The following is a 13,136-nucleotide window of genomic DNA, read 5'->3' on the forward strand; positions in this document are numbered from 1 at the left end:
GCTCCCTGTCATTTCTACATACTCAGCTCTCCTGAATGGACCAACCCACAGGCCAGCAGGCAACACAAAGTAGCAGATGCTGTGGAGGGGCCTCACCAACCAATGTCAACATTCTCTTGGCCCTTACTTAATTATCACCAAAAAAAAAAAAAAGAAAGAAAAACCCACTGAGTTTCTGTGAATGTCAGAAATGCACATCAATTTGCCTAGAAAACACAGCCCGAAGCACCTGGAGGTTTAGGGACATGCTATGATATCATTACAGACATCCTTGGCTCACCAGCTCCTCGCTAGCATAGAGTCCTTTGGCAGCTGGACTTCGGTCCATCATCCTTTACCCCCCTCCTGGGACAGAGGCCCTGTCGTAGCAGGCAATGAGGAAATGCTTAGGACAAACACAGGAAGGAAAGAAAAAGAGTGAGATCGCACGGTACCTGAGCCGTCCCCATTATGGCTGGCAGGGCGCGGGCTGGGGTTCGCAAGCTGCTGAGAAATCACGTAGGACTATGGCCGGGCCTCAGATGGTGGGGAATCCTAAGATGAGGAATGGATAGAAATGGGGAAAATGATAAAAAAGGGTAAACAATCTCCCCCCAGGGGAAAAAGGCATGGAGTAAACATTAAAAATAAGCAACTCAGTAATAATTAAATAGATTAAGAACCGCAATCGCGAGTGCTACGCTAAGTACACACAGCATGCACAGCTGTGAAAAATATCTCAATTTTAAAGCGGGATGTGAAATGATAAATGGCTTTAACAACTCCAAAATATTAAGCCTGAGAGAAAAAGAAAAACTACGCTTTAAATCAAGATTTGTAACTCCTGCTATAGCTTGGTGATGAAACCAGTATTGGCAAATCAACCCCCAAGCCAGGCACACTGAGAGACGGAAGTGACCATATTAGATCTATAAAAGGACTATAGCCCCAAACAACGCTGAAGGTTGCTCTGTCTGAAAGTTAAGTGCTGATCCATGTGTTTGAGAGATTCCAGAACTCCTTACTTTTTACATCCCTTGCATACGAACACATGAAGTCACCATTGTACCAAATACGAACCAAATGACAGAGAAACTTTGGCTCCATAATGTCATACTAGAAAATGCGAAGTTCTCTGTTTCATATTGAACTGGTAGGCTCATAAAACACTCTTCTACGTGTACTTTCTGTGAGCCCTAAAAGTCATAATTATGACACATTATTCTCCTGCAGTTTATGAAAGCTGTGTAGTGTACAATGTCTTCTGAAAACTATTTTGTTGCCTAAATCATAGGCCAACACCAATTTGATAATGGGTTACTAAGTGCCAAGTAAATACTTGTAAATGCACAATGCTAATAAGCCAAAGATATGGATTTTTAAAGAAGTACATTTGGGGCATATTCGTTACATAACAATATACGAACTCAGAGTCAGTTTAATTCATTTCTCCCCACCAGCTAACACACACCTCTCACTGTCTATCCACGCAAATCCAAGCCTAGACATCAGCCATCAGAACTTTTAGAATGGACATTTCCTTGCCCCATCCTCCTTGCTTCACATTTGTGAATACAGAACTACGTGGTGTTTTTTTTTTTTTTCTGGTACTAAAGGACCACGACAGGACTAGGTAGATGGCTCAGTGACAAAAGCACTTACTGCATCAGTGTGAGGACTAGAGCTAGGATTTCCCAGAACCTACACAAAACTGGGCATGGTATCCCATGTCTGTAATTCTAAAACTCCTAGAGAGAGAAGAGAAACAGAGAGAGGCAAATCCCTGGAGGGTCATGGGCCAGGTAGTCTGGCGTATGCAGTGACAAAAAAGAGACCCTGTCTCAAACAAGGCAGAAGGCGAGGACCAAAACATGAGGCTGTGTCTGACCTTCACACATGCACCATGCATGCTTACACTGATATAAACATACACACACTCATGTGCATGCACGTGCACACACAGAGAAAGAAAGAGGGAAAGAGAGCGAGCATGCACCATAACAGACCCTGTAAGTCCCACACGCTTGGTTATTGTGTTCTGTCCAGTTATCCCAATTGCTAAGAACGGTGCAAAAGCTCTCGACGCTTTCCAGCCTCGTTTACCCAGAGCAGTCTCTAGAAACTACCGTGGAGTAAAAGGACATGTACATTACTCACATAGTCCTCCACCAACATCAGTCTCAGTTCACAGCCACATACTATAAATCTCTGCTGTTTGCCTCTAGAAACAGAAAGTTTCCTGTTGTTTTCACGGAGTCTGGGAGTCACTAACTTGATTGTTGAGCAAGAGTCTTCTGTGCAAACTGTGTTCCTTTGGTTTTCCTTCAGGGTGTACAGTTAAATTACTGTGTCGAATATCTTTATACATATGTGTGTGTGTGTATGTATGTATATACATGCATACAAACATATATATATATATATATCAGACCACTCAACAACACTTTCAGTTACAAATATTTACCTTTGTGTGCATGTGTGCGCATGTGTGCGTGCATGTGTGTGGTGTTTGTGCATTCATATTTATTGTTCTCTACTTTATATGCTGACGCAGGGTCTCTCACCTAAATCCAGAACTCAGCTAGTCCAGCAAGCCGGCTTGCTCTGGAGAGTCCCCCATCTCTGCTGGGTGCTGGAATCATATGCTGGGATTGCAATGGTTTTGCAGGCAGGTTGTCATGTCCACCAGCACTGACGTGAGGGATGCAGATCCAAATTCCCATCATTGTGCTTGTGTATGAAGCATTGTACCCAATGTACTATCTTCTTAGCCCCATGCAAATATTTTCTTTAAGTTTATGGTTAGTCTACTGACTTCCTTATGGCATTTTTTATCAATAACTGAAAAGGCATTATGCTTATTTGAGTGTCTAAATCTGTCAATTCTGAATTATGTCTTTGATGGCATTTGGGGTTAGGGAGATATTCTCAAAACTAAATTTAAAAATCGCATTGTAATACATGTTCTTGTTATTATTACTTCATCTCCAGTCATGTATGTGTGTCTGTGTGTGTGTCTGTCTGTGGGTAGGTGTGTGCATGTCAGCACAACACCTTGCAAGTAAGAGGTGCCAGATCCCCTGGAGAAGGCCTTGGTGTGACATCAGTGCTAAGAATTGAACTCAACTCCTCTAGAACACGCTCTTAGCAGCTGTGCTATACGTCAAGGCCCTATATTTTCTTTTAAAATTTCTATAACTATTTTTAATTATTATATATGCAACATACTTAAATTTTTTAAGTTGTCAATTGGAAATTAATTATTTCTCTGCAGTAGACAACCAATTATCCCAGAAACTTTACTGAATAATCTGTATTTTCTTAATTTGAAAGTACCACTCGTACAAAAGCATCTCAAGATTTATTCATTACCTGAAGCATTCACGTTTCTCCTAGCACTGAACCCACAATTCACATTTTTTAAAACATTTTGTGGAACAGTCTTGCCAAGTTCTTCTCATGGGTCAGTTTTATTACCCTCAATCAGGTCCCCTCTCACCCCTCTTGCACTGTTGTTCCAAACAGGAAAACACACCACTGTGAACTAGCCAACACATATGCATACATGCCTTACACATGCAGACAGACAGACACTCCCAGAAGTAATGAGCTCACAGTGAATCTGCCATTTAAAGCCCTCTCTGTACCAGGCATTGGCCACAGTTCATGCACGGTGCTCCTCTGTCAGACCAAGGCATGTTGTGAGGCTACTGTGGTTTCTGACATGGGACCCAGTTTCCCTCTATCTTACTATGTGTAATACCATTGGGGACTTTTATCCAGTGATTCTGTATTTATCAAAGTTCTGTCTGATGTAGACTTCCATCTTCCACTCCATTGCTAACCCCTGACCTCATATGTTTTTCCAATGGCACATGTACTGGACCACACAGGTTTGCAGGAGCAGTGCTAGGTTTCTCAGGTGCTCCACAGCTAAGCTCCCTCCTAGACTAGACTCCTATCCATGTCAGGGGCATTTTCTAGAATCTTCCAGATGCTGCATCCATTTATGCCACTTGTAATTCATTTGAAATATTGTCAGAAATGGCTATTATACTATATCAAGGTTTTCCATTATCTAACGATATAGTTAGTTTTCTCTAATATGCTCAATTCATGCATTATTACAACCAAGATCTTACTATTGAAGCAATACTTCATTTATAAAGCAAAGTCACTCATATTCCACATCTAAATAGATGGAATTAGCTTGTATTTTTAAAATATTTTCTCAGTCTTAAGTGAGATGACCTTTTTCTGCTAAATTTACCCAGTTCTGAAGTAACTAAAAGACAATGATGTTTGTCACTTGAGGAAAGTTTAAATAACATACAATTGTCAGTTCATAAAATCTCAGGTAGAATTTATGAATCACAAGATGGTGGTTTTATAAGCAGGTGTATGAAAACTTGTGTCTCTGGCCTATGGCAGTTACCTGACCATAGCCGGTGCTCATCACTTACAGTGAATAAGAAAACCAACCATTTCACCTTGACTTTCAAATTTCTTGCAAAATAATCCCTACAGATTATTTTAAGGCCCTGGTAAAATCTCTAGCGATTTTGATCAGTTGGTCTAATCCAGTCTGAGGATTCTCTGAAGCCAGGGGTGGAAGGAAGTTAATTTCTTTAGTGACTCAAATCAGGCATCACCTAAGAACTCCTCATTTTGTGCAATGCTCCCATATTTGGGGAGTAAGAATATCTCTAAAGACTTTGCAAGCATATACACATATATACATAAAATCATCATTAAACTGAATCAATATGGTTTAAATAGCAATTTCACTAAAGGTATATTAGCATGGTCACTAATTTGTCTTGAATTCAGTAGTCCTCGGCTCCAAAGCTGGCAATCACAATGTCGGTCTGACTTTGCAATCCAGTTCTTCCTGACTGGTGATTGCTAATCTGTTAATCCAACTTTGCCATACAACTGATGCAAGGCTCTCTAGCCAACTTAATTCCACTTGTTGGCTGTCTGATTAGTTTGGGGCATGCCATTCTGTAGATATAGATCACACCGAGAATATGCTGAGCATTTAATTATCAGCAAGAGAATCATTCTCTAATTCATTCCCCAATGTCTCTACATCTCGAATGACAAAGACTTCTCTGCCCTACACTGTCACACACACCTATATCTTCCTCTACTGAAAACCTTGTTTCCCATGAGAATAATCTATGCCAAATCCCTGGAGACTGGGGCAGAGGGTGTCCTCTGGGGACACTAGAAGGCATAGGCTTCCTGGGGCAACTTCAGGCCTCTCATGTCCTCATATGGGATGAACTAAGGTCATGGAGAGTCAGCGAGTGCATCCAACTGCCGCATCAGCAGCTCACTGGTCTCCGGAGAACCTCCATCCAGATGTGAGACTCTGGCATCTGTGACCCCAGAGCCACCTCCTCATGATGAGGTTCCCTCTCACCTCTGTTCTCTCTGCAGACATGGGGAGACAGATGTGCATTTCACCCAGCACAACCCTTTGGGGAACTCTGCCTGACAAAAGCAAATGGCAGACATCTGGAGAAACCACTCCCTGAGGTCCTTCCATATCCTCAGGAACCACAAGTAACGGTAATTCAATCTCTTCATGAATGTTAAGCTGATTAACTGGCTCCATAACTGTCCAAGTCAATGCCCAGGGTGATCTGATTCAGTTACTTGGCGATGCTGCTGCTGGGTTGCTCCCATCTCTTCCCACAGACTGTCCTCAGCTGGGTGTTAATCACACCCTGTAGATGCCAGGAGGACTGACCAGGATTCTCAAGGATTTCTTTCTTTCTTTCTTTTTTCTTTTCTGTCTTCCAAAGTGTCTTCCAATTTCATCAGAAATTGCCTCGGGGATACGAAGAGACCTTGTCTGTCCCATGTCAAAGATCTGCACCTAGTACAAACCCCATGGCCAATGGTGCAGCCAGTGCCCTCCAAAGTCCCAGGTAGCATGGCAATAATGGCACAGCTGTGGACGACCGAACAGTAATAAGGATGTTCCCAAGGAAGCAGGATGGATCAGGAGGATGGCACGGGGTCTTCTGCTTGCCTCACAGGCACCAGCTTTGACAGGTGAGACAGCCATGGACAACACTCACAAATACAATACCCCCTAGCTGTTAAGAAGGATGAAGATCACCTCATTAGTGACATTTCAACATGTGTCCCTAATACAACGGCATCCCCAAAGATGGGAACTACTGGGAACTGAGTTGGGTACCTGTTGGCACAGTAAGAAAACCCACACAGACAGTGACATGCGGACACTGATTCACATTGCTGGGCACCACTTTCTTCCTCTTCTGTCCACAGTTTTAAAAGCCACTGATAAACAAATTGGACAAGAAAACTCAATTATTCCTCTTTTGCAGTTGATTAGCCTATTGAAAATACCCATAAAACTTAGCAAACAAAGGTTAGGAAAAATGACAAGATGTCATGTGCCATAAATAAGGAGTATAGAAAAACAATTTAGAGTGCAGCGAAGTTTTCATTTATAGACCACATGCTTCAAAAACAAGAGGTGGCAAAGAGCCTTGTGTGGAATCCGATTATAAGAGATTGGCCATCTGCCACTTCATATTCGCCACTATTTCAGAAGCACTGCCCTGCCATTAGCACAGATGTGTAATGGTACATACCAAATGGGCTGTACTATATTTTGCCAAATAGTTTAACTAATGACCAAAAAGATAATAAATAGCATTTCAATATAATGTAAATTTGAACAAAATCAAATTTTCAAGTGTAATACTTAAAAAAAATTGGAGGATTTGAAGACAGGATTGAGCTATGGAAATGAAGGTGAAGATGTGTAGTTTTTGCTGGCCTGTTGCTGCTGTGGGCAGTTTTCCCCGGGGAGTAGGGGGTGTGAAGACGTCAAGTCAATGGCACAGGCTGTGGGAGATTCCAATGCAGAAGCTCTTTATTATATACAGGTTGGGGTTTTTATAAAGTTAAAGAAAGTGATCAAAACAACAGAAATTAATACAGAGAGAGAGAGAGAGAGAGAGAGAGAGAGAGAGAGAGAGAGAGAGAAACAGGATTTCTATGTGTAGTCCTCCCTGTCCCAGAACTCGCTCTGTAGACCAGGCTGGCCCTAAACTCAAATTCACCTGCCTCTGCCTCCCAAGGGCTGGGATTAAGGGAGCCACTACCTGGCTCCCACCTTTCAATAATTACCTAATATTAGCTATATCCATGCTAAAGTGAAGAAAAATAAACAGACAGATTGGATTAGAAAACAGGACCCATTGGATTAGAAAACAGGACCCACCTGTCACTCTTTGGGAAGAGTGGAGAAGACTTTGAAACTTTGAACAAGTAAAGCAGAGAAATGCTGTGATCAGAGCTTGGTAAGTCATTCTAGTAGGAGCCTGGCAAACAGTGCCACTGAGAGAGAAGAAGATGGTAGAGGCCCAGCTCGTGGGGTATCAGAGGGAAGCAAGGGCTCTCACAGCAACAAGGCTGGAGGCCACTTGTGATACTTTGGCAAAGAACTGCTGTGGGACAATGGTCTTGTACCTTATAAAGATGTGTTACTTGTATTTTAATAAAATGATGATTGGCCAGTAGCCAGGCAGGAAGTACAGGCAGGGTGGCCAGGCAGGACATGGAGGTGGGGTGAAGAGAAAAGGAGAACTATGGGAAGAGGAAAGACTCAGTCTTCAGCCATCACCCAGATGCAGTGGAAGCAATATGAGAATGCCTCCCTGATAAAAAGGTACCAAGCCATATGGCTAGCACAGAAATAAATTATTGGTTAATGTAACTTACTAATGTCAATAAGAAGCCTGAGCTAATGGCCGAACCAGTTTATAATTAATGTAGAGCTCTGTGTGTTTCTTTGGGATTGAATGGCTGTAGGACCGAGCGGGACAGAAACCTCGGTCAACAAATGATGTCAATGTGGACAACTAAATCCACTTAAAACCTGAGAGAGTTTGGGAAGGAATTCTAGACACAAAATGAACAGAGTTAAACATGGCTTCTCGGTAGCAGCATTTTCTTTTTTATTTATTTATTTATTTAAAATTTCCACCTCCTCCCCTCTTCCCATTTCCCTTCCACTCCCCCCACTCACCCTCCCCCTCTCTCTCCAGTCCTAAGAGCAGTCAGGGTGCCCTGCCCTGTGGGAAGTCCAAGGCCCTCCCCCCTCCATCCAGGTCTAGGAAGGTGAGCATCCAAACAGACTAGGCTCCCACAAAGCCAGTCCATGCAGCAGAATCAAAACCCAGTGCCATTGTCCTTGGCTTCTCAGTCAGCCTTCATTGTCAGCCACATTCAGAGAGTCCACTTTGATCACATGCTCGTTCAGTCCCAGTCCAGCTGGCCTTGGTGAGCTCCCATTAGATCAATCCCACCATCTCAGTGGGTGGACGCACCCCTCGTGGTCCTGACTTCTTTGCTCATGTTCTCCCCCCTGCTCTTCTTTTGGACCTTGGGAGCTCAGTCCAATGCTCCAATGTGGGTCTCTGTCTCTATCTCCATCCATCGCCAGATGAAGGTTCTATGGTGATATGCAAGATATTCATCAGTGTGGCTATGGGATAAGGCCAGTTCAGGCACCCTCTCCTCTGCTGCCCAAAAAACAAGCTGGGGACATCTCCTTGGACACCTGGGAACCCCTCTAGAGTCAAGTCTCTTGCCAAAACTAAAATGGCTCCCTTAATTAAGATATCTACTTCCCTGCTCCCATATCCACCCTTCCTCCATCCCAATCAGGTAGCAGCATTTTCTCAGGTGGGCTCTGTTTGCTAGAGACAAGCATATCTCATTTAAGAGAGGCTTCCTGATTCAGCTTTAACTGCAAAAACCTTTCAGCCCTTATAAGAGGTCCCACTACCAAGCACTTAAATGGTGTTTATGAATCGCTGACAGCATGCTTTTTGGTGGTAACAGGGACCTTGAAACTCTATTAAGTTGTGGCAATAAACACAGTTCCCACCAGTACCTCTGTCATGAGGCTAGACTCTCAGAAAGTTAAGGAATGGGGAGGAACTAGCCACGGAAGCCACAACTTTAATCCTAGCCATATCACTTAGCAAATTAAAGACTCATATGGTCAGAAAAAGAGATGTACAGCAGAGAGAGATTCAAAGACAAAGAAAACCTCTAAACAGTTTACAGTGTGATTAACAATATATGTAGGCTTGGGAGAGAAAAGAAAAAGGATAAAGTCCTTAAAATAAAAAAGAAAGAAAGTGAGTGGTTGGATGCGGTGGCACACATCTTTAACTCCAGCACTTGGGAGGCAGAGGCAGGCAGATCTCTGTGAGTTCAAGGACAACTTGGTCTACAGAGTGAGCTCCAAGACAGCCAAAGATACACAGAGAAACCTTGTCTGAAAAAAAAAACAAAAATTAAAAATAAAAGAAATAAAGTTTAAAATAAAGCCATGAAAAGAAGGAAAATACACAGAAAGCCTGGACACTGTATGTTATTGTGTTATCTTTGACTGAGGAAGGAACAAGAGCTGCTAAAAGACATTTGATTACAAATGCTGCTGGATTAATACAACATATATATTTTGGAAATGCTTTGGCTTCTTCAAAATTTAAGTCAAAAGATATGCTACTCTGGAGAAGAAGGTTTTGCTTTTGTTTCCTCGGGAAATGAGAGGCTGTAGATTCATTCTGGGTTAAGAAAAATCAGGTTTGGGGTCCTGGGAAGACCAGCTAGCCCTGTTGCACTGCTGAGGAGCTCTTCCCAGAGAGGTGAGTGGGTGCTCGCCTGGGCGGCCTGCCTGTCCGGGAAGAGAGCACAGCCCCTCCCCCCTCAGCTTCTGCGGCAGGGTCTTTGGTGTTCCACGGGACCCTTCCCTGCCCCCACTGCTGCTGCCCCTTTGTCTCCTGGGTCCTGGGAAGACCAGCTAGCCCTGTTGCACTGCTGAGGAACTCTTCCCAGAGAGGTGAGTGGGTGATCGCCAGGGTGGCCTGCCTGTCCGGGAAGAGAGCACAGCCCCTCCCCCCTCAGCTTCTGCGGCAGGGTCTTCGGTGTTCCACGGGACCCCTCCCTGCCCCCACTGCTGCTGCCCTTTTGTCTCCTGGGTCCTGGGAAGACCAGCTAGCCCTGTTGCAGTGCTGAGGAGTTCTACCCAGAGAGTGCTGAGAAGTACTACCCAGAGAGTGCTGAGGAATCCTACCCAGAGAGTGTTGAGGAGTCCTACCCAGAGAGTGTTGAGGAGTTCTATGCAGAAAGTGCTGAGGAGTTTCATCCAGAGAGGAGGAGATGGGCAGGCGCCAATGCAAGAATTCCTCCAACAACCTGAAAGGCAACATGACATCTCCAGAATCCAGGGAGCATGAAACTAGAAGAATTGAACACCCTACTCCAGAAGAAATAGAAGAAATCGACTCTAAGAGGATCTTTATGAAAATAATAGAGGAATTTAAACAGGAGGTGAAAATCTGCCGTAAAGAAATGGAAGATAAGTATAACAAAAAGATTGAGGAAATGAGTAAAGAAATGGAAGAGAAATATACCAAAAAGTTTGAAGAAATGAGTAAATCCGTAAATGAAATTCTGGGAAACCAAGAAAAAACAATCAAACAGGTAATGGAAACAGTTCAAGATTTGAAAACTGAAATGGAGTCAATGAAAAATCACAAACCGAGGGCCGGCTGGCTATGGAAAATCTAGGTAAACGAACAGAGACTTCAGAAACAAGCATAACCAACAGAATACAAGAGATAGAAGAAAGAATCTCAGACTCTGAGGACACCATAGAGAAATTAAACACTCTGACCAAAGAAAACAGCAAATCCAACAAATTCTCATCACAAAACATTCAGGAAATGTGGGACACAATAAAAAAACCAAACCTAAGAATAATAGGAGTAGAAGAAGAAGAAAAAGAATTGCAGATCAAAGGTCCAGAAAATATACTCAACAAAATTATAGAAGAAAACTTTCCAATACTAAAGAACGATATTCCTATGGAGGTTCAAGAAGCATACAGAACACCGAATAGACTGGATCAGAAAAAAACATCCCCTCGCCATATAATAATCAAAACACAAAGCATTCAGGCTAAATAAAGGATATTAAGAGCTGCAAAGGAAAAAAGGTCAAGTAACTTATAAAGGTAAACCTATCAGACTTACACCAAACTTCTCTGTGGAAACCATGAAAGCCAGAAGGTCCTGGATAGAGGTACTGCAGAAACTAAGAGACCATGGATGCAAGCCCAGACTACTATACCCAGCCAAGCTATTGTTCACTATCAACGGAGAAAACAAAATATTCCAGGATAAAAACAGATTTAAACAATACGTAGCTACTAATCCAGCCTTACAGAGAATATTAGAAGGAAAACCACAACCCAAGGAATCCAACATTCCCAACACTGCCTACAATAACTCAGACATCCAGCGACCCTTCACAAGCACAACTCAAAGAAGGAAAACACATACACTCTACTACCCAAAAAAATGACCAGAGTCATCAATCACTGGTCATTAATATCACTTAATATCAATGGACTCAATTCACCAATAAAGAGGAACAGACTTAGAGATTGGATACGAAAACAGGATCCAACATTCTCCTGTTTACAAGAAACACACCTCAACCACAAAGACAGACACCTACTCAGAGTAAAGGGTTGGGAAAAGGTTTTCCAAGCAAATGGACCTAAGAAACAAGCGGGCGTGGCCATTCTAATATCTAACAATATCGACTTCAAACTAAAATCAATCAGAAGAGATGGAGATGGACATTTCATACTCATAACAGGAACAATTCATCAGGAAGAAGTCTCAATCTTGAATATCTATGCCCCTAATATAAAGGCACCCACATATGTAAAAGAAACTCTTCTAGAACACAAGGCAGTCATCATACCACAGACAATAATAGTAGGAGACTTCAACACTCCTCTCTCACCAATGGACAGGTCAATCAGACAGAAACCTAACAGAGAAATAAGAGATTTATTGGAGGTATTGAATCAAATGGACTTAACAGACATCTATAGAACACTCCACCCAAATAGGAAAGAATATACCTTCTTCTCTGCAGCTCATGGAACCTTCTCGAAAATTGACCACATACTCGGTAACAAAGCAAACTTCCACAGATACAAAAAAATATTAGTAACCACCTGTGTCCTGTCAGATCACCATGGATTAAAATTAGAATTCAACAACAATCATACCCCCAGGAAGCCAACAAACTCATGGAAGTTGAACAGTCACCTACTATATCACCCCTGGGTCAAGGAAGAAATAAAGAAAGAAATTAAACTCTTCCTTGAATTTAATGAAAACAAAGACACAACGTATTCAAACCTATGGGACACGATGAAAGCAGTGCTAAGAGGAAAGTTCATAGCACTAAGTGCCCAATTAAAGAAAACGGAGAAAGCACACATTGGAGACTTAACAGCACACTTGAAAGCTCTTGAAAAAAAAAGAAGCTCATTCACCCAGGAGGAGTAGAAGACTGGAAATAATCAAACTGAGGGCTGAAATCAACAAAATAGAAACACAGAAAACAATCCAAAGAATCAATGAAACAAAAAGCTGGTTCTTGGAGAAAATCAAAAAGATTGACAAACCCCTATCCAAACTAATCAAATGGCAGAGAGAGAACATGCAAATTAATAGGATCAGAAATGAAAAGGGGGACATAACCACAGACACAGAGGAAATTCAGAGAATCATTAGATCTTACTACGAAAGTTTATATGCCACAAAGTTGGAAAATGGAAAAGAAATGGACATTTTTTTAGATAAGTACCATATACCAAAGTTGAACCAAGAACAGGTGAACAATCTAAATAGACCTGTTAGTCGTGAAGAATTAGAAGCTGTTATCAAAAATCTCCCTACCAAAAAAAGCCCAGGACCAGATGGTTTCAATGCAGAATTCTACCAGAACTTCCAGGAAGAGCTAATACCTATGCTCCTTAATGTATTCCACAATATAGAAACAGAAGAGTCATTGCCAAACTCCTTTTATGAAGCTACAGTCACCCTAATACCAAAACCACACAAAGACACAACCAAGAAAGAGAATTACAGGCCAATCTCACTCATGAACATCAATGCAAAAATTCTCAATAAAATACTGGCAAACCGAATCCAAGAACACATTAGAAAAATTATCCATTATGATCAAGTAGGCTTCATCCCAGAGATGCAGGGATGGTTCAACATACG

At 42.2% G+C, this 13,136-nt stretch overlaps 1 protein-coding gene across 1 annotated transcript in view; it reads right to left on the reverse strand.

Moving 5' to 3' along the window:
- The window catches only part of Dlgap2 (DLG associated protein 2), a 733,863-nt gene that overhangs the window by 635,817 nt on the left and 84,910 nt on the right, over window positions 1-13,136 (reverse strand). The window contains exon 2 of the mRNA XM_048456266.3: window positions 435-534. Within this exon, the coding sequence (XP_048312223.3) occupies window positions 435-449 (15 nt within the window). The 5' untranslated portion in view covers window positions 450-534. The remainder of the gene's footprint in view (window positions 1-434; window positions 535-13,136) is intronic.

The sequence above is a fragment of the Myodes glareolus genome, chromosome 23 (assembly GCF_982192425.1).
Source record: "Myodes glareolus chromosome 23, mMyoGla1.1, whole genome shotgun sequence".
Lineage (NCBI taxonomy): Eukaryota > Metazoa > Chordata > Mammalia > Rodentia > Cricetidae > Myodes > Myodes glareolus.